This window comes from Dendrobates tinctorius, unplaced genomic scaffold (genome assembly GCF_039654945.1).
Source record: "Dendrobates tinctorius isolate UK_male_01 unplaced genomic scaffold, ASM3965494v1 ptg000029l, whole genome shotgun sequence".
NCBI lineage: Eukaryota > Metazoa > Chordata > Amphibia > Anura > Dendrobatidae > Dendrobates > Dendrobates tinctorius.
This window is the reverse complement of record NW_027361697.1, coordinates 8,764,575-8,789,917: the sequence shown is the minus strand read 5'-3', so window position 1 is coordinate 8,789,917 and position 25,343 is coordinate 8,764,575. Positions and strand designations below refer to the sequence as shown.

Sequence of the window (25,343 nt, the reverse complement as noted above, 5' to 3'; positions counted from 1 at the left end):
TGCTTCGTCACAGAGACGATCCTGGGCCCACTTTGTGAGTTGAGCGATAAACTCCTTTCCAGACTTGAACTTGTTGAGAGGTCCTGCTTTAGTGGGGTTCAATTCCTTCATGATGGTGGGGAGAAAATATTCGGAGGCTTTGATTGAGGTGATGCCTGATAGATCAGACCATGTAGCCCCGTAGATGCTCCTAGTCTGTTCCAGTTTCCTTACATACTGCATGGGAAATTTGTCCGGGTCAGGTAACTTGTTAACAATAGCATCAATTTGTACCGGAGTGAAGGGTTTGTATTTCAGCTTCAGCCCTTCTTCTTCTTCGTCATGTGTCACTGCCTCATCCTTCAACGTGTTCCTTCATACAGGGGCCCAGTGGGTATCCAAAGAGTCCTGAAGATATCAATGGTATAGCCAAAGTTCTACGAGGAAGTGTATCTCTCCCTAGCCGTCCTGCAAAGATAAGCACTGTCTGTAAGGCGGTCTGCAATATTGTACGGCAATGCTCGGGTGTCCTGTAATCATATATAGGGCCTGCAGTGTGTAACACTATATCACAGGGCAAATTCCCTCCCTGGGTGGACATAGCGTCTCCTGGATGCAAGGGGCCATAATTGGTAAGGTAGGCCTGACACTCTTGGGTTATGGCTGGGCCTCCCTTTTTAGCTATCTGTTGGGCCAAACCACCTCTATGCGACAGGGTAGAGTTAGCTGGGTTCACTATGGCTCCTACCTGGTGGGTAACTATGTCCCCATACCCCACTGAGAAAAGAACCTGGGAGCCCTGAGGTGTGATGTAATAGCGTGAATGACAGGGGAACCAGATTTCAGGGTCATGGGGCAACCTAGAGGATTTGTTGAGAGGGGTAGGTAGTGGGCTCCTTCCGGGCTGGGGGGATTCGAACGGACCTAATAGCAGTGGCGGGGCAGGGGGAATTGTAGCAACCTGATTGTCAGAATCTTCTGATCCCTCATCATCTCCGATAGCTTGGCGCCTCATACGCATTACGGACCGGAAAGCCGTACTGCCGGTCAGGGCATCAAGAGTGAAGGGACCTTGACCAGGTGTATTTACAAATATCACAGTGGGTTGCACCGGGAGACTAGGCCCAGAGGCCGGAACAGAAACAGGAACATTAGAGGTGGGAACAGCATCGGTCGGTGCCGGAGGTTTCTCAGGAAGTGGTGGTCCCTGGTAGTACTCGCCGGAAAGTGTTACCAGCGGACATAGTGGCTGGGGAGGAATTCCGGGTGCACCAAGATGGCTGCCGGTGGAGGCGTGGCATGCCCCACTTCCGTCCATGGTCTGGGCGGAACCCCAAGGACGGCCCGCCCCACACACATGGCAGGTTTCCACCCAGGTTGGATTCTGCACGCCACAAACAGGACACACCCACGCTTCTGGAGAGCTCGTCTTGTCGCCATTATAGGGCGGTGGTTGGGACTGCATTTTCATCATCAGTGGCACGGCGGCCATTTTACAATCTATAAGATCACAGTTCAAAGGCATTTTATAACCAAACACAGGTTCCGCATTGTCTGATCCTCCTTCCCCATCAATCTCTTTCCATCCTTCATTCTTCAAGCCTCGCGCAACTCGCAGATGAGCTTGTGCTTGTTCTAACAATCCTTTATCTTTCAACATGCCTCGTTTGTTCTCTATGAGATTATGCCACATAGCCGGCTGTAATCTCCCTGACGAGGGCAATCCTACATGCTTATACAATCTCTCAACATTCTTGACTGCCTTCTTGCCTTCCCGTGACGCTACTATTGCCTTGACCTCCACAGCATCCTCATCTAACTTGTGGGGCACAGACTTCTTCTGCTTTAAGATACGCAGCATGACTCTTACAGAATACTATGGTTCTCTGCAGAAAAACCACTGGTAGCGATATCAACACTGATGTTCCACAGTACGGAGCCTCACGTTCGACGTACTAGGAAAAGAGCCTCGCGCTCAATATTTCCTTTCCCTAACCTTGAACAGCAGTGATTAACAGATTATCCTGCCACGATATTCCAACAGTCGGGAGGCGGTCTCCTAGTGAGAGCCCTCCACAGAAATACAGGTGGTCCCTTCTCGGGACGTCTTAATTACCTAGCTGGTACAATATCACAGAGGCTGCATCTCCTATCCCTTCCTCTAGGTTGCCCCACAATCTGTAACTAGCTCAATTTATCACTCCACTTCACTACTAGACAATAGTCACGGGTAGGGTGGTTGAATGGAGTACAATGACCGGTGGAGGAGGTGTGGTGTACACGAGGACGCGCAGAATGCGACGTCTCTCAGTTGCTGGTTCAGAGCGTGGCACAGGATCGCACTCAGTCTCACCACTCGACCGGTCACCCCTCAGACCCAAGGAGACCACAGATAAACCAATAACGGCTGAGACACTAGCAAGTGTGACACATACAGTGTATATGATCTCACTTACCGTGTTTTGGAGGGTGATCAGTCCTCGAGGTCAGCCACTACAGGTATCATCCACAGACATCCAGGCATGGGTCCAGAGGAGCCTCGGATCACTATCCACGCCCCCCGTTGGGCTCCAAATTGTCGGGGTCGTAAACGACAATGAATCCTCATTCACCAGTCATTCCAAATCATTGTGCGAGCGCAAAACATCTGGTACCGATTAAGAATGACTCAGACACGCAGCTGATTCAGTCTTAGCTAATGTCCTGCATCCACACCTGTCAGGAGCAGTACAACAACTGGCTTTTATTTACAAATACACAATACTATATTGAGTGTTAGGGGAAGGCGTGCATTAGGCGGGGTTTATGCAGTATACATCTAGTGTCCAGTCTCTCTCTGATTCGTCAAAACGTCTCCCGATGGTTACTTCTTCTTCACATTCCTGAGTTATCTTTTTTAGGAGAAATGAAACTTAACTTAACTCTTTAGACACTGAATTTAAGTGAAAGTGAACACTGGCAGCCATCTTTAATACAGTTACATTTGCATTAGCAAGCAATTAGGAAAAACTTATTGTTTCACAGTATAAAAATATAAAAGTTATATAAGAAAATATATTTTCACCTTGACAATACGGACGCTCTCCTTAAAGCCATCAGGTCCACTATGGGCCTGCAAGAGGAGAAGGTAGAGAGATCGCTGGAGGATGTAATGTTTGGCGGCCTGCAAGAAAGGAAGAAGCGTACCTTTCCGGTCAATGACAAGGTTCAGGCCCTAATCGAAAGAGAATGGAAGAAACCGGAGAAGTCAGGTAGCCTTCCCTCCTCTTCAAAGCGAAGATACCCCTTTGAGGCTAAAGACACGGACGTCTGGGACAAGGTCCCAAAGATTGACGCAGCAGTGTCTAGGTCTTCCAAGAAGTCGGCCCTGCCCCTGGAGGATTCAGGGGTTTTGAGAGATCCCTTGGATAAAAAAGCGGACTCATACCTAAGGCACACTTGGGAGGCAGCGGCAGGGGGTCTGAAACCGGCAATAGCCGGCACCTGCACAGCCCGGTCATTAATGGTCTGGTTGCAACAACTTGAAGAAAAATTAGTCTCCAAGAGAGAAAATATTAGGAGAAATGTACTTGCTACACGGAGCTGCCGCTTTCTTGGCTGACACCTCCGCCGACTCGATGAGGTTAACGGCAAGAGCAGCGGGGCTATCGAACGCCGCAAGACGAGCGTTATGGCTCAAAGGCTGCCCTGGGGACATTCAATCTAAGGCGAAATTATGCTCGTTACCATGTGATGGGCAGTTCCTGTTTGGGAAAAACCTGGATGACATTTTGGAGAAGGCCGGTGATAAAAAGAAGGGCTTCCCCAGATTCATGGGTGATCAAAGGAGACCGCCCTTTCGGAGGGGAAAGTTCAATCGGGGCCGTCCCCGGGAGAGCGGAAAAGGTGGGACGACAAGAAAAAAAAAGAACCAGGGTTCATGTTTGGGGGAACTACCTCAACCGCCAAAAAATCCCCGCAATGACGCCAGCCCTCCGGTGGGGGGAAGATTGAAGCTCTTTTCTCAAGAATGGGAGAAAATATCGGCCAACAATTGGATTCTGAGCATTATAAAGAATGGCCTAAAAATCCCTTTCTTCCAGCATCCAAGAGCTTCATTTGTGGTGACCCCCGTCAGAAAGGAACCAGGGGAGCAATCAGCCATAGAAACAGAAATTTTAGGACTGTTGGAGAAACAAGTTCTAATAGAGGTCCCAAAAGATCAAGAGAGAAGGGGGTTCTATTCTCCCCTCTTCCTAATAAGAAAACCAGATCTCTCCTTCAGAACGATAATAAATCTCAGGCGCCTCAATCAATGGATCATGAACCAAACATTCAAAATGGAATCGGTGTCTTCGGCCATAAAGCTGTTACACCACAACTGCTTCATGGCCGTAATAGATTTGAAGGATGCCTATTACCACATCCCGATGCACCCAGAATACCAGAAATACCTGAGGGTAGCACTATACATCCAGGGCGACCTCAGGCACTTTCAATTTACAGCTCTTCCGTTTGGCATCTCCATAGCGCCAAGGATTTTTACGAAAGTAATAGCGGAAATGACAGCTTTCCTTCGAATCCACAATGTGATTATGGTGCCTTACTTGGACGATTATTTGGTCATTGGCAATTCAGAACATCACTGCGCACATCAAGTAGAGAAAATAACAGAAACCCTGCAAAGACTGGGTTGGATGGTAAACTTAAAGAAATCAAAACTTCAACCCCTAAGGAAACAAACATTTCTAGGTTTCGTCTTGGACTCCGACCGTCAAGTTTGTCTCTTGCCAGAGAAAAAACTAGAGAAAGTGAGAGAAATGACCCTTACAGCAATACAACAACCGCGCATGACCCTAAGAAGGGCAATGTCCCTGTTGGGCACGCTAACAGCCTGTATCCCTGCGGTCAACTGGGCACAGTTTCATACCCGACAACTGCAGGCGGAAATCTTGTCAGCCCAGAAACGATTGAAAGGGCGTTTAGAAGGGAAGCTGGAACTTTCCGAAAAGGGGAAAAAAACTCTCACTTGGTGGCTAGACAGCACAAATTTAGCAGGGGGAACTTTGTGGCACAGGCCCGTGTCCGATGTAATATTGACGGACGCAAGCTCCTTGGGATGGGGGGCACACCTGAGAGAACAAATAGCCCAAGGGTCCTGGGGTCACCTAGAGCAGAAGGCTTCCTCCAACTTAAGAGAGTTAAGAGCGGTAAACAGAGCCTTGGGGGCATTCATTCCCAGGCTACAGGGTCAAAATGTCCGAATTATGTCAGACAACAGGGTGGCAGTGGCGTATGTCAACCACCAGGGAGGGACAAGGTCAAACTCCCTAATGGACGAAGCCAAAAGAATCTTTCTCAAAGCAGAACAACATCTGACCTCCCTGACGGCCCTACACATCAAAGAGACAGAAAATGTTCACGCCGACTTTCTAAGCCGCAACAAGTTAAAACAGGGAGAGTGGGCCTTAAATCGTGTAATATTCCAGAAGATAGTACAGTTATGGGGGCAGCCAGTGATCGACCTCTTTGCCACCAAAAACAACCGGCAGGTGAGGAGGTTCTGCTCATTAAACCCAGGGGAAAACCCGTGGGCAGTAGACGCTCTGCAAATCCCGTGGCTGTTCAAACTGAGCTATGCCTTTCCCCCAGTAGCGTTTAATCCCGGCAGTGGTAAAAAAGATAAGAGACGAGCAAGCCAGAGTAATCCTCATAGCCCCGTTCTGGCCAAAAAGACCGTGGTTTTCACTACTGCAAATGATGTCTCTCTCGGACCCGTGGGTACTGCCAGAAATTCCAGATTTATTAGCTCAGGGGCCGATATTCCACAAACAAGTCAAGGGGTTCCATCTGACGGCGTGGAATTTGAGAGGGCACTTTTGAGAGATAAAGGTTTTTCCCCGGGGTTGGTGACTACTCTAATGAAAAGTAGAAAACCAATAACAACCAACATATATGTCAGGACGTGGAAGAAATTTCTACAATTCCTGGGAAAACCGTTAAGTCAAGAACCCCCAATCGAGTCCATCTTGGAGTTCTTGCAGACAGGTCTACAGCTAGGCCTGGCGGTTAATACCCTCAAGGTACAGGTTTCAGCGCTGGGTGCATTATACAATTGCAATATAGCGGTAAACAGATGGGTAGTCAGGTTCATAAAATCTTGCCACAGATCTAGGCCAGTTTCCTTACCAAAAATAGCTCCATGGGATCTAAATCTGGTGCTGGAAGCCCTTACGAAGGAGCCGTTTGAACCCATACAGCAGATTTCAACTAAAAACCTCACCCTAAAAACCATAATTTTAGTAGCTCTAACGTCGGCACGTAGAGTTAGTGACTTGCAGGCCCTCTCAGTCAACCCACCATATACCCAGATATACCAGGATAGGGTGGTTATGAGAACAGACCCTGTTTACTTGCCGAAAGTAGTAACTAACTTTCACCGAAACCAAGAAATTGTCCTCCCTTCCTTCTGTGAGAATCCGAAAAACCCAGGGGAGGAGAAATTTCATAGCCTAGACGTTAAAAGAACCCTAGTAGAGTATATGTCTATAACCAGCCAGTGGAGGAGGTCCCAGTCCCTATTCGTAGCCTTCCAGGGGGCTAGGAAAGGTTATGGAGTGTCAAAGGGGACTATTGCCCGATGGATTAGGGAGGCCATTAGTGTAGCCTATTCAGCTAGTGGCGTCCCGGTTCCTGACGGCATCAAGGCTCATTCCACCAGAGCCGTGGCGACCCCCTGGGCTGAGAAAGCAGAGGTATCAATAGAGCAAATTTGTAAGGCCGCTACCTGGGCCTCACCCTCAACTTTCTTTAGACACTATAGACTAAATCTATCCTCCTCTGCTGACTTGACCTTTGGTAGAAGGGTGCTGCAAGCGGTGGTCCCTCCCTAAGGTGTCGAAATCTCCAGAATCTCTCATGTGGTGCTGTCATGGGTGAAGGGAAAACCACCATGGTTACTTACCGGTAGCCGGTTTTTCCGGAACCCATGACAGCACCCGTATATTTCCCCCCCTTTTTCCACCGTTTGGGTGTGCACAATAGTCGGGTGTATTTGTGTGATGTGGTGTTGGATAAATATGTAACTAACCGGGAAGTCCTCTCAAATGCTCTGTAATCCAACTGAAGCGGGGGAGAGGTGCCGCCCCTTATGTTTCAGTCCTGGCGGGGCGGATCCCTCTCTCATGTGGTGCTGTCATGGGTTCCGGAAAAACCGGCTACCGGTAAGTAACCATGGTGGTATTTCCAGGTACAGTGCCTTGCGAAAGTATTCGGCCCCCTGGAACTTTTCAACCTTTTCCCACATAATATGCTTCAAACATAAAGATACCAAATGTAAATTTTTGGTGAAGAATCAACAAGTGGGACACAATTGTAAAGTTGAATGAAATTTATTGGTTAGTTTAAATTTTTGTTGAAATTCAAAAACTGAAAAGTGGGGCGTGCAATATTATTCAGCCCCTTTAACCCCTTAATCCCATATGACGTACTATCCCGTCCATGTGCCCTGGGACTTAATTCCCAGGAACGGGATAGTACGTCATAGCGATCAGCGGCACCCACGTGGTGAGCGCCGCTGATCGCGGCCGGGTGTCAGCTGATTATCACAGCTGACACCCGGCACAATGTGTCAGGGGCGGTCACGGACCGCCCCTGACACGTTAACCCCTTGCACACTGCGGTCAAACACGATCACGGTGTACCGGGGGTTAAAGGGAAGCATCGGCAGGGAGGGGGCTCCCTCCGTGCTTCCCTGAGCCCCCCACGGCAGCGCTGCTGCGGGGGGCTCCTTCCTTGCAGGCCCCCGAATCCAAGATGGCGACGGGGGCCTGCAGGGAGCTGGCTTCCTCAGTGCCTGCAAAGCGCAGGCATGAGGAAGTCTGCTTCAATGCCTGTGACAGATCGCTGATCTGTCACAGTGATCTGTGATGTGACAGATCAGTGATCTGTCACAGGACAGTGATGTCCCACCTGGGAAAAGGTAATAAAGTTATAAAAAAAAAAAAAAAAAAAAAGTGTTAAAATAATTTAAAAAAAAAATCGCCAAATAAATTAGAAAAAAAAAAAAAATTCCCACAATAAATTCATTTTTTTGGAAATAAAAAAAAAACAATAAGAGTACACATATTTGGTATCGCCACGTCCGTAAAGACCTGCCCTATAAAACTGTCCCATTAGTTAACCCCTTTAGCGAACCCTTTAAAAAATAAAAAACGAAGCAAAAAATAATGATTTATTATCATACCGCCGAGCAAAAAGTGCAATAACGCGCGATCAAAAAGACGCATATAAATATCCATGGTACCGCTGAAAACGTCATCTTGTCCCGCAAAAAACGAGCCGCCATACAGCATCATCAGCGAAAAAATAAAAAAGTTATAGGTCGCAGAATAAAGCGATGCAAAAATAATTATTTTTTGTATAAAATAGTTTTCATTGCATAAAACTGACAAAACATAAAAAAAGACCTAAATGAGGTATCGCTGTAACCGTACTGACCCGAAGAATAAAACCGCTTTATCAATTTTACCGCACGCGGAACGGTGTAAACGCACCCCCCAAAAGAAATTCATGAAACGCTGGTTTTTGTTCATTCTGCGTCCCAAAAATCGGAATAAAAAGCGATCAAAAAATGTCATGTGCCCGAACATGATACCAATAAAAACGTCAACTCGTCCCGCAAAAAATAAGACCTCACATGACTCGGTGGGTCAAAATATGGTAAAATTATAGCTCTCAATATGTGGTGATGCAAAAACTATTTTTACAATAAAAAGCGTCTTTTAGCGTGCGACAGCCACCAAAAATAAATACCGCCATAAATAGTAAATCAAATCCCCCGTTATCACCCCCTTAGTTAGGGGAAAATAATAAAACTAAAAGAAAATGTATTTATTTCCATTTTCCCATTAGGGTTAGGGCTAGGGTTAGGGCTGAGATTAGGGTTAGGGGTGTGTTGGGGTTCGGGTTGGAGTTAGAATTGGGGGTTTCCACTGTTTGGGCACATCAGGGGCTCTCCAAATGCAACATGGCTTCTGATCTCAATTCCAGCCAATTCTGCGTTGAAAAAGTCAAATGGTGCTCCTTCCCTTCCAAGCTCTGCCATGGGCCCAAACAGTGTTTTACCCCCACATATAGGGTATCAGCGTACTCAGGACAAATTGCAAAACAACTTTTGGGGTCCAATTTCTCCTGTTACCCTTAGGAAAATAAAAACTTGGGGGTAAAAATATCATTTTTGTGGAAAAAAATATTTTTTTTATTTTCACGCCCGGGCGTTATAAACTTCTGTGAAGCCCTTGGGGGTTCAAAGTGCTCACCACACATCTAGATAAGTTCCTTAGGGGGTCTAGTTTCCAAAATGAGGTCATTTGTGGGGGGTTTCCACTGTTTAGGTACATTAGGGGCTCTCCAAAGGCAACATGACACCTGCAGACCATTCCATCAAAGTCTGCATTCCAAACGTCACTACTTCCCTTCCGAGCCCTGACGTGTGCCCATACGGTAGTTTTCTCCCACATATGGGGTATCGGCGTACTCAGGACAAATTGGACAACAACTTTTGGGGTTCAATTTCTCCTGGTACCCTTGGGAAAATAAAAAAATTGGTGACTAAAAGATCATGTTTGTGGAAAAAATACGATTTTTTTATTTTCACGCCCGGGCGTTATAAACTTCTATGAAGCAATGGAGGGGTCAAAGTGCTCACCACACATCTAGATAAGTTCCTTGGTCTAGTTTCCAAAATGGTGTCATTTGTGGGGGGGTTTCCACTGTTTTGGTACATCAGGGGCTTTCCAAACGCGACATGGTGCCCGATCTCAATTCCAGCCAAAAACGTCAAATGGCGCTGCTTCCCTTCCGAGCTCTGCCATGCGCCCAAATAGTCGTTTACACCCACATATGGGGTATCAGCGTACTCAGGACAAATTGCACAATAACTTTTAGGGTCCTGTTACCCTTGGGAAAATAAAAATTGGGGGTGAAAATATCATTTTTGTGGAAAAAATATGATTTTTTAATTGGAAGGCTGTATGTTATAAACTTCTGTGAAGCCTTTGTGGGTTCAAAGTTCTCACCACATATCTAGATAAGTTCCTTGGGGGGTCTAGTTTCCAAAATGGTGTCATTTATGGGGGGTTTCCACTGTTTAGGTACATCAGGGGCTCTCCAAATGTGACATGGCGTCCGATCTGAATTCCAGCCAATTTTGCATTGAAAAAGTCAAACGGCGCTCCTTCCCTTCTGAGCTCTGCCATGTGCCGAAACAGTGGTTCCCCCCCACATATCGGGTATCAGCGTACTCAGGACAAACTGCACACTAACCTTTGCAGTCCAATTTCTCCTGTTACCCTTGGTAAAATTAAAAAAAATTGAACCTGAAGTATTTTTTTTGTGAAAAAAAGGTAAATGTTCATATTTATTTTTTTTAAATATTCAAAAAATTCCTGTGACGCACCTAAAGGGTTAATAAACTTCTTGAATGTGGTTTTGAGCACCTTAAGGGGTGCAGTTTTTAGAATGGTGTCACTTTTGGGTATTTTCTATCATATAGACCCCTCAAAGTGGCTTCAAATGTGATGTGGTCCGTAAAAATAAAATGGTGTTGCAAAAATGAGAAATCGCTGGTCAATTTTTAACCCTTATAACTTCCTAACAAAAGAAAATTTTGGTTCCAAAATTGTGCTGATGTAAAGTAAACATGTGGGAAATGTTACTTATCAAGTTTTTTGTGTGCCGTATCTCTGATTTAAGGGCATAAAAAAGTTGGAAAATTGCGAAATTTTCAAAATTTTCGCCAAATTTACGTTTTTTTCACAAATAAACGCAAGTTATTTGAATTAAATTTTACCACTAACATGAAGTACAATATGTCACGAGAAAACAGTGTCCGAATCACCGGGATCCATGGAAGTGTTTCAGAGTTATTCCCTCATAAAGGGACAGTGGTCAGAGTTGTAAAAATTGGCCCAGTCATTAACGTGCAAACCACCCTTGGGGCTTAAGGGGTTAACTTAATACTTTGTTGCGCCACCTTTTGCTGCGATTACAGCTGCAAGTCGCTTGGGGTATGTCCATATCAGTTTTGTACATCGAGAGACTGAAATTCCTGCCCATTCTTCCTTGGCAAACAGCTCGAGCTCAGTGAGGTTTGATGGAGATCGTTTGTGAACAGCAGTTTTCAGCTCTTTCCACAGATTCTCGATTGGATTCAGGTCTGGATTTTGACTTGGCCATTCTAACACCTGGATACGTTTATTTGTGAACCATTCCATTGCAGATTTTGCTTTATGTTTGGGATTATTGCCTTGTTGGATGACGAATCTGCATTCCAGTCTCAGGTCTTTTGCAGACTCCAACAGGTTTTATTCAAGAATGGTCCTGTATTTGGCTCCATCCATCTTCCCATCAATTTTAACCATCTTGACTGTCCCTGCTGAAGAAAAGAAGGCCCAAACCATGATGCTGCCACCACCATGTTTGACAGTGGGGATGGTGTGTTCAGAGTGATGAGCTGTGTTGCTTTTACGCCAAACATATCGTTTGGCATTGTTGCCAAAAAGTTCAATTTTGGTTTCATCTGACCAGAGCACCTTCTTCCACATGTTTGGTGTGTCTCCCAGGTGGCTTGTTGCAAACTTTAAGCAACACTTTTTTTGGATATCTTTGAGAAATGGCTTTCTTCTTGCCACTCTTCCAGAAAGGCCAGATTTGTGCAGTGTCCGACTGTTGTCCTATAGACAGACTGTCCCACCTCAGCTGTAGATCACTGCAGTTCATCCAGAGTGATCATGGGCCTCTTGGCTGCATCTCTGATCAGTCTTCTCCTTGTTTGAGATAAAAGTTTAGAGGGACGGCCGGGTCTTGGTAGATTTGCAGTGGTATGATACGCATTCCATTTCAATATGATCGCTTGCACAGTGCTCCTTGTGATGTTTAAAGTTTTGGAAATCCTTTTGTATCCAAATCTGGCTTTAAACTTCTCCACAACAGTATCACGGACCTGCCTGTTGTGTTCCTTGGTCTTCATGGTGCTCTCTGTGCATCAAACAGAACACTGAGACTATCACAGATCAGGTGCATTTATACGGAGACTTGATTACACACAGGTGGATTATATTTATCATCCTTAGTCATTTAGGACAACATTGGATCATTCAGAGATCCACAATGAACTTCTAGAGTGAGTTTGCTGCACTGAAAGTAAAGGGGATGAATAATATTGCACACCCTACTTTTCGACTTTCCACAAAAATTTAAAATAACCAATAAATTTTGTTCAACTTTACAATTGTGTTCCACTTGTTGATTCTTCACCAAAAATTTACATTTGTTATCTATGTTTGAAGCATGATATGTGGGAAAAGGTTGAAAAGTTCCAGGGGGCCGAATACTTTCGCAAGGCACTGTACAAATGGGACACATTTGAGATGGACGGCGACGAACTGGACGTAGTAGAGGACTTCAGCCTACTTGGATCGATCACTAATGATGCAGCAACGACCCCCGAAGTCAGTAGGAGAATATCTAAGGGCAAATCAACAATGAAGTCACTGGACGAGGTCTTCAATTCAAGGAACATCTCACTGGTGACGAAGACTCGGCTCGTAGGTAGTTTGGTCTTTTCTGTAATAACATACGGATGTGAAACCTGGACGATAAATAAATAAGACAGAAGAAGAAGAATCAAAGCCTTCGAATTGTGGTGCTGGAGAAAGAGGTTATCAATACCATGGATGACAAGAAGAACAAGCAAATCAGTTTGGAATAAATGAAGCCAGACGTGTCACGCAAAGCAATGATCACCAAGCTACAACTCGCCTACTTTGGACACATCATACAAAGACTAATCACTAGAGAAGGACATCATGGTCAGAAGACCAGAAGGAACAAAGCGAAGAGTTAGACCAGCAACCCAATAGCTTGATACAATCAAAATAATGGCGGAGATGACCCTGATGGACCTATCTAGGCTTGCACGAGATTGATCTTCCTACAGAGCGTTCGTCTGTCAAGTCACCATGGAATTACTGAAAGTAATTGCTTTCCAATATTTAATGATGCCTGGATGAACAGCTTGTCCCTATATTATCTTATTTCATTTTTCAGGGGTGAAAAATAGGAAGGGATTATTATGACTGATCTCTTCCTTTTGAGGCATTTAGTGAGAACATCGTGGTATTGAGGGGGAGATTAGATAATGCTTGCCTGCAGTCATAGCATCAGTAATGTCTATCACCCACATTGCTCACTTTTTCTATCCTCTGGGTGATCTAGAAAAGAAGAAACATCCAGAAAGAGGCAAACATACTTTTTTTTTTTTTTTTTTCTTTTTGCACTGTATGTGTAAGGTTTGTATGTTAACAGAATTGCATAGTTTAATGTGTGTGTGTGTGTATATATTGTGTGTGTGTGTGTGTGTGTGTGTGTGTGTATTATATACAGTACAGACCAAAAGTTTGGACACACCTTTTCATTCAAAGAGTTTTCTTTATTTTCATGACTGGATTCACTCTGAAGGCATCAAAACTATGAATTAACACATGTGGAATTATGTAATTAACAAAAAAGTGAAACAACTGAAAATATGTCTTATATTCTAGGTTCTTCAAAGTAGCCACCTTTTGCTTTGGTTACTGCTTTGCACACTGTTGGCATTCTCTTGATGAGCTTCAAGAGGTAGTCACCGGAAATGGTCTTCCAACAGTCTTGAAGGCGTTCCCAGAGATGCTTAGCACTTGTTGGTAGAGTTGAGCGACTTTGGTCGGATCGGGTCTCATGAAACAAAATTTGAGTCGGATGAAACTGGTCCGACTAGGGCAAAAAAAAAGTCCGGAGTTTCTTCCGAAACCCGACCCTAATTCATCCACTCAATGCCGACTTTTATTCCCCGTTGACTTGCATTGGGGTCGGGTTTCGGACGAAACTATGACTTTTTTTGCCCTAGTCGGACCAGTTTCATCCGACTCAAATTTTGTTTCATGGAACCCGATCCGACCAAAGTCGCTCCACTCTACTTGTTGGCCCTTTTGCCTTCACTCTGCGGTCCAGCTCACCCCAAACCATCTCGATTGGGTTCAGGTCTGGTGACTGTGGAGGCCAGGTCATCTGGCATAGCACCCCATCACTCTCCTTCTTGGTCAAATAGCCCTTACACAGCCTGGTGGTGTTTGGGGTCATTGTCCTGTTGAAAAATAAATGATGCTCCAACTAAACGCAAACTGGATGGAATAGCATGCCACCACAAGATGCTGTGGTAGCCATGCTGGTTCAGTATGTCTTCAATGTTGAATAAATCCCCAACAGTGTCACCAGCAAAGCACCCCCACACCATCACACCTCCTCCTCCATGCTTCACGGTGGGAACCAGGCATGTAGAGTCCATCCGTTCACCTTTTCTGTGTCGCACAAAGACACGGTGGTTGGAACCAAAGATCTCAAATTTGGACTCATCAGACCAAAGCACAGATTTCCACTGGTCTAATGTCCATTCCTTGTGTTCTTTAGCCCAAACACGTCTCTTCTGCTTGTTGCCTGTCCTAAGCAGTGGTTTCCTGGCAGCTATTTTACCATGAAGACCAGCTGCACAAAGTCTCCTCTTAACAGTTGTTGTAGAGATGTCTGCTGCTAGAACTCTGTGTGGCATTGACCTGGTCTCTAATCTGAGCTGCTGTTAACCTGCGATTTCTGAGGCTGGTGTCTCGGATGAACTTATCCTCCGCAGCAGAGGTGACTCTTGGTCTTCCTTTCCTGGGCCGGTCCTCATGTGAGCCAATTTCTTTGTAGCTCTTGATGGTTTTTGCCACTGCACTTGGGGACACTTTCAAAGTTTTCCCAATTTTTCGGACTGACTGACCTTCATTTCTTAAAGTAATGATGGCCACTCGTTTTTCTTAGCTGCTTTTTTTCTTGCCATAATACAAATTCTAACAGTCTGTTCAGTAGGACTATCAGCTGTGTATCCACCAGACTTCTGCACAACACAACTGATGGTCCCAACCCCATTTATAAGGCAAGAAATCCCACTTATTAAACCTGACAGGGCACACCTGTGAAGTGAAAACCATTTCCGGTGACTACCTCTTGAAGCTCATCAAGAGTGTGCAAAGCAGTAATCAAAGCAAAAGGTGGCTACTTTGAAGAACCTAGAATATAAGACATATTTTCAGTTGTTTCACACTTTTTTGTTAATTCTATAATTCCACATGTGTTAATTCATAATTTTGATGCCTTCAGAGTGAATTTACAATTTTCATAGTTAAGAAAATAAAGAAAACTCTTTGAATGAGGTGTGCCCAAACTTTTGGTCTGTGTTGTGGGTGTGTATGTATGTATGTATGTATGTATGTGTAATATATAAATATATTATAATAGTGTGTGTTTGTGTGTGTATATATATATATAATATATAAAAATAGGTAATTTGCGCTAGCAGGATAAATACTGAAAAAACAGTGTATAAACTCACACAGTGTATAGACACATACAAGACACTTCTCCCCTTCTCACACCAGGGGTAATACCGTTCATACGTTGCAAAGAAATGTCCACAGTGGAACTGGTTCACAAAATGTATATAACGATACCTTCGTTCGGATGAATTAGGAACTAATAGAAGACTCCTTCCTCAAGCAGGGTCCCGATGCAGAGGTGACGCTGCAAGCAGTAGTGATACTGACGGTGGTAGGCTTTAGAACGTTAAAGCTCAGTTGGAGAATGCAGGTATTGGACGCTGCTCCGGCCGGTAGCAAGCGTCCTTCTAATCGCGTGACGTCACGCAAGGTCCTGCACGTTTTGCTACCTTGCCGGCTTTTGAATTCTATTCGCGCGGTTATACTCGCTGGGTGTCGTCGGCGGCGGTCACTCTATTAGAAGGACTGAGCTTTAACGTTCTAAAGCCTACCACCGTCAGTATCACTACTGCTTGCAGCGTCACCTCTGCATCGGGACCCTGCTTGAGGAAGGAGTCTTCTATTAGTTCCTAATTCATCCGAACGAAGGTATCGTTATATACATTTTGTGAACCAGTTCCACTGTGGACATTTCTTTGCAACGTATGAACGGTATTACCCCTGGTGTGAGAAGGGGAGAAGTGTCTTGTATGTGTCTATACACTGTGTGAGTTTATACACTGTTTTTTCAGTATTTATCCTGCTAGCGCAAATTACCTATTTTTATTAATTGACTTTTACTGTTGGACAAATTGGGTGGTTGTTGTCTATATTTGCAGCTGCAGGCCTTATCACGTAGGAACCAGCGCCTTTGTGCATATGTTTTTATATATATAATATAGTCTTAAGTTTTGACTTTTCAATTTATTTGCAGAGACTACAAAAATGCAACATCCCTTTTCTAAAGCAAGTGCCTCTTTCTCTGATGGTATGTGAGTTTGTTTTTTTTTTTTGTTTGTTTTTTTTAAGCTTAAGGGGTTGTCCGGAATTACAGAAAATAGGTCTTTGTTTTGAAAACACGACCCTGCCTGTCCGCAGGTTGTACCTTGTATTGCAATTAGATGGGTTCTTTGAGAATAGAACAATAAATAGGTCATTAGGAATAATTCCCTACTTAAGGAGTAATAGTTTTAATTGTTTTAATTTTTATTTAATAAATCAGTAGTATGCTTAAGATCTGTTACAAAGTTGCTTACTTTTATGAGAGAAATCTGCTTTTGTCTCTTGGACTGACCTTTCAGGGTATGTGCAGACTAGAGTTGAGCACATATGTTCGGAAACCTTCACCGAATCTGAATTTGCCATATTGGTACCTTATTCATGCCGAATTTGTTTGACAATCGTTTCCGAACATATTCAATCATCTTTACTCCAATGGCGTTAGGCGAATATTGCAAATACAATATTCGCCGGCTATCGTAATCCGAACCGAATATTGAAAAATTCGCTCAACTCTAGTGCATACAATCAGTAAGCGCTGTGGGTTGGATGCGGTGTATTTGTAATCGTCACTACACCTGTAGATTCCTAAAGGTATAATTTCCAAAATGAGGTCACTTGAGGGGGCGATTCTGCTCTTCTAGCACTTAGGGGCTCTGTATATAGAGTCTGCAAGCTATTCAAGGAAAATCTGCACTCCAGGAGGCAAATAGGTCTCCGTTCCTCCCGAGTCTCTCCGTATGCCTAAGCGGTACTGTACAGCCACATGTGGGATATATCTAGATTCAGTAGAAATTGTGAGACAAATTTTGGTGCCATTTTTACCCATTCCCCTTTGTGAATATATAAAATCTGGGGCTAAAATCTGACCAATGGTATCAAATTTTGTGACGCCTCTGTGGTGTCAATATGATCACTGCACCCGTAGAAGAATTTATTGTGAGGTGTAGTTTGTAAATGGGGTCACTTATGGGGGGGGGGGGTGTTTCTGCTGGTCTGGCACCTCAGGGGCTCAAACCATAGAAGCAAAATCTGAACTCCAATATGGCACCTCTTCCCTTCTGAGCTTTGCACTGTGCCTCAAAAGTAGTATTCCCCCACATATTATTATTTATTTATATAGCACGATTGGTTCCATGGTGCTATACATGAGAAGGGGTTACATACAAAGTACAGATATCACTTACAGTAAACTAACAATCACAGACTGATACAGAGGGGAGAGGACCCTGCCCTTGCGGGCTTACATTCTACAGGATGGTGGGGAAGGAGACAGTAGGTTGGGGGGTTGCAGCAGCTCCAGTGATGGTGAGGCGGTAGCTCCAGTAGTGGTGAGGAGACAGCAGGGATCATTGCAGGCTGTAGGCTTTCCTGAAGAGATGGGTTTTCAGGTTCCGTCTGAAGGATCCGAGTGTGGTTGATAGTCGGACGTGTTGGGGCAAGGAATTCCAGAGGATGGGCGCTATTCGGGAGACGTCTTGGAGGCGGTTGGGTGAGGAGCGAATAAGTGTGGAGGAGAGAAGGAGGTCTTGGGAGAACCGGAGATTACGTGAGGGAAGGTATCGGGAGATTAGTTCAGAGATGTATGGAGGCGACAGGCTATAGATGGCCTTGTAGGTCAGTATTAGTAATTTGAATTGGATGCGATGAGGGAGTGGGAGCCAGTGAAGAGATTTGCAGAGGGGAGAAGCGGATGGGGAATCTGTACTCAGGAGAAATTACACAACAACGTATATGGTGCAATTTCTCCTGTTACCCTTGTGAAAATAAAATAAAAATTTGGGCTAAGAAAAATATATAGTTTTGTCGAAAAAAAAAGTACAATAAATTGATCACTTCCTTGACACAGTTGTCCTAGAAGGCTAACGGGGCAGGAGCCTGTGGACGTGTGCTCTCTGAGGCTTTGCCGCTGTGTCCTGGAGATTGACAGTCTAATTCTGCACAACCCCTTTACTGATAAGACAATACGCTAGGCCCATGAGTATTGTGAGTATAAAAAACACTTACATTGTTGTCTTGCATATCCTAGATGAAGAAGAAAAGAGAATTGGTTATCAACAGAAAAAAGGTACATGAAGAGAATGCCTTTTTTCTGTGTAATAATACATCAGGGTTTTGGAAATGAAAGAAGCACTGCCATTAAGTATTTTATGCATTAAATATGTGTGTACATGCATGTAATGTAGTGAGTAGTTATAGAATCATCATTTCTTTCTCTGGTGTCCACCACCGTGCTTCTCCGTGACGTCGCCGTTACTATAAATCCTCCCTCTGATTCTCCATTGACTTACATTGTAAAAGCCACTTTCTGGGTCACGTGGGGCGCAGCGTGACCTGGAGAATGTGCAGAGCGATGACATCACTCAGTAGCGGAGCAGAACCGCGCAGGTGAGAGCAGCGGTAGGCGAGTCACTACCTTACATGCATCTATACACACATTTAATGAGTGACAAACGTATTGAGAGTGCGTCCTTAAGAAAAGGTTTGAATTTTAAAGAAATTAAAGCTATGCCTCCTTTTCAGGTATTAAATCTACAATATTTATGCTATTTGGTAAAAGTAAAACTCAAATTATTGGAACACATCAAGCCTTTGGGCTTTGAAACCATACAAGATCAGCATTACTTAGCTATTTTGCTCTGAAAACGGGCAACATCGATAATATTGCATTAAAGGGAATCTGTCACCAGGTTTTGCGGTGTCACTTCCAGGGCTGCTTGCTGTAGCTTTGATAAAATCCCTGACTTCTAATGATAATCTGCTGATAAGACTAGTAAACCTGCTGCCAGGTAGTCCGCCATATTCTTGTGCTGTGTATAACCCCTCCCAGCACTAATTGGCAGCATTCTGTGTACACTGTGCATAGGCAGAAAGCTGTCACAGTGGTGTGGGCGGGGTTATAGGGAGCTCAGCATTCAGAGAACTGATTTGCTCTGCAGCCGATCAAACAGGGACTTTATCAAAACTGCCGAATAGAAGCAATGTATGGAGGGAGCCGACACGTGTGCCACCTCTCTGTTTATTGGGGGGATCTCATTCTGTCAGTCATTCATGGCATATGCTACTGATATGTCTGAAGTGTCGCTCGTAAGACGATCCCTTTAAGGCTTGTTTCTACATGATCTTATGTTGGAAGCCATTAATTGGGATCTGATTCCCAGCATCCAAGCTGATTGAAAACGCTGCCGCACTTGTCGTTTTCAATTTTTCCTGCACACAGCGCCTTACATCTTGTTCTGGCAGTGTCTGGTACTGCAAGTAAATGGGACTAAGCTGCAATCCCAGGCACTGCCATAACAAAATGTACAGTACTTTGGTAGGACCGGCAATGGAGAAATGTCACTCCTCATCAGATCACCTTGGCCTCTTTAATTATGGCGGCATCGGGAGTCAGATGTCCCATATCCTTAGATTAGGCCATTAATATCAGAGTCCCGTAAAGCCCCTTCATCTAGCAGCTTATAGGAATGTTACTTTATTGTCCTCTACATCTCTATCATTTCTGTTGTTTCTCAGATACCTTTTATCCCAGACATGTTGAAGGAAATAAGATAAACCACTATCCACCAAAAAGTGATAGGAAGGAAGGTAAGGTCCCACTGGTCTGTGTATGTGATATATGTATATCTCACGTGTTATCCATATTCCACAGATATTAGGTGTTCTAAGTTCTGTGTTTCTTTTCACAGTATTTACTCCCACCAGGCCCTTCATCTGTTTTTCTGGTATGTATGTATATAATGTGTATATACAGAGATGAGTACAGTGACTGACTGTTTTGTTTGTCACCTCTAATATGTCATATAGGACTAGAATGTAATGTGCACAGAAAGATCCCTGGGAGATCCCATTAAAAAAGGCAGATTTGATGTTAAAGCTTCTTTTCAGCCTTACGATTACCCTTACAAGTTGGCTATATGCACTTTCCTATGGCCACTGATTATCCGACACCCCCTGTGTACCCTTTTCAGCTAGATAAATCAAGACCTTTACTATGTGCCTGTATGAAACAAAAGTCAAATAAGCAATTCAAAATACCAAGGCTGAAAGAGGCTAAAGCCTCGCTCCCAAAATAAATGCATAAATGCAAGATATACATCAACTGATGGAATACTCCCATAGATATGAAACACCAAGGAAAAATGGAGTATATAGAAACCACCAAAAATTAAACAGAATTGCATACATATAATAAGAGCCATATGTGCTAGCACAAAGGAGGGGAGTAGGCATAAAGACATGCTGGTACAGCAGAGAACAAGGGCAAAGTAATAACCAGAGGCAAGTCAGGTCACAACTTGTGTAAAGAGATTATGCATACATAAATAGTAAAGGGTACACACATACTGGTGAATAAAAAAAAATTGTAAGAACCACCAGGCTCATCAATACCCCACGGTTAGTCCTGCTTACCCATTGTAGCTGGTAATGTCCCTGCTGGCCTCCTTATGTGTCTGTATGTAGAGAGATCACGCATGTATGGAGTCGATATTGAGGGTTTTACACTAAGGCCGGGGTCACACTAACCAATGCAAAATACGGTCAGTATTTTTCATGCGTAATACGGATGAATGGCCCCTAAATAGTGCTCCGTATGTCATCCGTAATCAAGGTGTGGTCGCGTATTTTGCACATGTCAGCATCCGTATGTAATCCGTATGGCGAGATTTTCTTGCAGGCTTGCAAAATGGACATATAATGGAGCCCTATGACAGGGTTTCTAACAGAATCCAAAGAATAGATATAGACACATAGAATGCATGTATATATATGTATTCTATGTGTATATATCTATTCATTCGTTTCTTTATTAAAACTGTCAGTGTGAGTTTACTGTGTCGCGCACTGAATTGCCGCCTTTGCTAAAAGACACGGGGTGCGTATTTCTCGCAAGTCACATGTGTGGTCCGTGTGTAATCCGTATTTTTTGCGCACCCATAGACTTGCATTGGCATACTACGGCCGTAGTACGCTGACAATCGCAGCATGCTGCGATTGGCACGGACCGTAGAATACGCCCGAGAAATATACGGCTGGTGCGAGGGACCCCATAGAGAATCATTGGTCCGTGTCTAATGTATGCTTTTAGCGCCTCTCACTCGGCCGTATTACTCGCCAGTGTGACCCCGGCCTAATATTTGCTCTTATAGTAAATATTGAGGCAAAACTTTTATCTTAACGAGCATCTGTCATAACATTTTGGGATCCCACTTTATAGCCAAAAAAATTGGAATAGGAATCCCGCAAATTATTTAAATCTACACCAGATGTCTTAGCTTGTTCTTTTTTTTTCTCTTTAGGAAGATGCATGAAATTCTTACTCCTTGTCCTCCTCGTCTTGCTCGTTGGTTCTGCGGCTGTCTTTTACCTCCTGCCAGAGGCTTTTCAGAAGATTGCCAGTCAGATGAAGTTTATAAAAGAACCACAAAACAAGAAGGATCTCAAGAATGAGTTTGCGATGCTCTCCAGCAATTTCTCCAACCAGTCTGAGGAGATGTGGAGAAGAAGTAGGATCATTCTGGAACGCCACATGCAAAGCTGGAAGGAGAACACCGAGCCGGCTATAATCCTCCTCGCGGGAGCCCGGGATACAGAAGAAACGCTGCGCTGTCTTGGCACTCGGCTTGCAGATGTCTATTCCTCCTCCCTTGGTGGTGGCTACACGGTGATCTCTGGATCCGACTATGCATCTGGAACTAGTGAAGACGTTAAAGAACACATTGATGATGATCTCAGTGCAGGTTTCCAAACCACGTCCCGGGCAGCGGTGCTGCATCGTCTGGAGCTACTGCCCGCCGGGTCCCTGCTGATCCTCTACAAATATTGTGACCACGAATCAGCAATGTTCAAAGACGTGGCGCTGCTGCTCACGGTGCTTTTGCATGATGCAACCCTGGAAAAGGACATTTCATTTAGGAATCTGGAAGAGAAGGTGAGGTCGTTTTTAACCCAAAAATTAATTGACTTAGACGCCAAGGCCTCTCATGACGGGATGGACGAGGACAAGTTTAGCGGAGTCTGGAGCCGCATATCCCATGTAGTCCTTCCCGTTTTCCCTGAAAAAAATATCATGAAGAAATGTTCAAAGAAACAGAACTAAAGCATCAAGTAAGCGAGATGAAGGGCGCAGCATTTGATGTCCTGCAGGGATGCACAGCCGTTGTCGTCCACTTCAGGAAACCTATCAAATTTAGGTTGTAAATGGTGAAAACGGCCATGTTTAAGCTTCATCGTGCTATATGTATATGAGGTAAAGGACATATTGGTGTTTCTAGAGATCACCAGCATTCAAAGGACAACGCCATTAAAAAAAAAAAAAAAAAAAAAATTGGAATCCCTTCAATCGCACATCTCAAATGAGGACTGAAAAAGTTTTCCCAACCCCTCTGGACAGATGCTGATTTCAGAAAATTAAAGAAAAATGTACTTGCCTACTTGAAGGTGGATACTCCTGTGTTTTTTTTTTTTTTTGTTTTTTTTTTGTTTTTTTTTTACTTTCATATATAATGTATTCTAGCCCATTTCATCCTCGCCAATCCACACAATATGACCGCTGCATCCAATCACTGGCCTCAGCTGTCTAGTGCCATATACTGCTGAGACCAGTGATCAGCTGCAGCCGGGCAGGCGCGGTATACAGGCCAGGATGGCTGCAGCCACTGTAAACAGAAGTTTGTGAACCTAATGCTGCGATGACATGGGTGACATATATTCTGGATTTGAGCTATATTGTTGCCTGTGTATGCATATCATATAATCCACAAAGTAAGAATACTACCTTCTAACAACAATGAAATTCTACAAAATGCCACACAAAATTATTGTAGGAAAAGGAAGTAATGAGTCTTGTCAATTTTTATTATTTGTGAATAAATTGTTATTTTATATTCTTGACTCATTCCTTCCTTTTCCTACAATAATTTTGTGTGGGATTTTTGTAGAATTTCATTGTTGCCTGTGTGCAGCTTTTTAATCCGCTCATAAAACCCCTGCAGCATAGCGTCACACGTTGTGTATTTGGTGTGTGCTTTTTCCACTCAGATTTTGCAAGAAGAAAATCCACAAAGTAGTAAAGTACCAGATAAGCAAACAAGATTTATTGAGATCTCATAAATGCATCGCTGACGTTTTTTTTGTGCAGAAATCGACATGAAGTGCGGATTTCACCCTCGGCGATGGAATGGGTAAAAACTGATTAATGTGCAGCAGAATCCGCATGAAAGGTGCATATTGTGCTGAAAATACTATGGAAATGGCTGCAGCAAATACACAACGTACAAACCTAACCTGGGGTTTAAAGAGACGCACGGTCTGCACTGGAGCTGGAGAAGTAACAGGAAGGAATCTATTGAAAAATTGTTTCACTTTTCATTTTACATGTATTGAAAGAAATTAAAAATAATTAAATTAAAAAAAATTATAATAAAAAAAAAAAAAAAGCAGTTGTGGACATGGCCCTCGTTTGATAAAATTCTGGCTGCGTAGTTGCCGGCTAACATACATTCGGTGTATAAATGTATACAGCACTTTCCCCAAGGATAGGCGACAGCCAGAGATTTATCTTTTCTGTCTAGGTCCATATAACAGATTTGGAGCTCTGTTCTGGAAATACAATTGAGGGCGTATGACGTCCATGGATCCTTGTCTAATGCGTTTATTATGACTGGTGATCATAAGAGGAGCTAATGGCCACTTTAGGCGACTGCGTCCTGCTAATATAGTGTGAAACGCTTCCCGAAATCTGTCCAGAAAGAAAATTGTAAATCTACCTCTAGAGAGAGCAGGACTGTCTGATGGCATTTACCTGCTTTCTTCAGATTTGACTAAAGGCTCCCATATATATAAGATCAGGAACCAGGAGCTCATGGCCAAGTCGCCCGTTCCTGAGTACGTGGGGCGTCAAGAGAGAGAGTGGTCAACCGACATCTAATGTGTATGGGGGCATTTATTATTGTTTTATAACCCAAAAAGGGTTGTTGGTTTTTCTCGTTCGCCTTATTGGGGGACACAGAGACCATGGGTGTATGCTGTGCTGCCACTAGGAGGCTGACACTATGCACAAAAAAAGGTTAGCTCCTCCTCCGCAGTATACACCCCACCGACCGGCAGGGAATTCCTCAGTTTAGCTTAGTGTCAGTAGGAGGTGGACACGGGTCTTTCATTAGACCCATATCTACCTCGTTGTGCGTCGTTCCTTTTCAGGTTTCCGGAGGGATACAGTGTCAACAGTCACAACTGTACTCCCACAAAGAGACTGAGTACGGCGTGTACTGCCACCCCGTATCCTCATAGGTCTCTACAGCAGGACCAGGAGACCGTACACGGATGTGTGTCAGGCGATCCAGATGGTCCTCGTCCCCCGCCTCCCACCCACTCGCCTACCAGAGCCTGTCGGTTGGATGAGGCGCGGATACTCTTCGTGACAACACACACTGGATGAAGGTACCTTTATTATAGTGACGGAGGGTAAGTATGAGGCCCGGGTCCCATTCTCCTCGGCAGCCCCAGAGGTCACTGTGGCGGTACTGCGACGCCTCCGCGCCGCCCGCGTTTCCCGGCGGCCGCCGCATTTAATTCAGGCCCCGGCTTCTCGGCCTGTTCTGCCGCAACTTGCCCCCAGTGCATTTCTAGGGGGGGGGGGTTTCTCCCTTCCGGCCCCAGCGAGCCTCAGGAGCGGTCACCGCGGCAGTGCTGCGGGGCCTCCGCGCCGCCCCGTGCTGACAGGCGGCCGCCTCATCTAATCCAGGCCCTGGCTTCATCTTGGGCCTTGTCCTGCGTCGCGGCCACGCCCCCCGCCTTCTTTCTCGGGCGGGATTTCCTCCCGCCCGCTTTAAGCCTGCCCACCTCCTTCTCCCCTCACGCTAAGTCTCCCCGAGGCGGCGCTGTCTCCACCCACCCCAGTCTGGATAGGACGGCGCCATTTTTAACATCGGCGGTTAGCCCCGCCCATCTTCTTCCTCGGTCTCTGCAGGGAAGTGCGCGCTTCCTGCTCTG

General features: G+C 44.6%; 1 protein-coding gene across 1 annotated transcript in view; it reads left to right on the top strand.

Moving 5' to 3' along the window:
- The window catches only part of LOC141085794 (uncharacterized), a 90,895-nt gene extending 68,106 nt beyond the window's left edge, over positions 1–22,789 (top strand). Inside the window, exons 17-21 of the mRNA XM_073571362.1 lie at positions 16,285–16,338; positions 18,379–18,417; positions 19,866–19,937; positions 20,039–20,074; positions 21,650–22,789. Coding sequence (XP_073427463.1) covers positions 16,285–16,338; positions 18,379–18,417; positions 19,866–19,937; positions 20,039–20,074; positions 21,650–22,449 — 1,001 coding nt within the window. The 3' untranslated portion in view covers positions 22,450–22,789. The remainder of the gene's footprint in view (positions 1–16,284; positions 16,339–18,378; positions 18,418–19,865; positions 19,938–20,038; positions 20,075–21,649) is intronic.
- Positions 22,790–25,343: the final 2,554 nt, after the last annotated feature.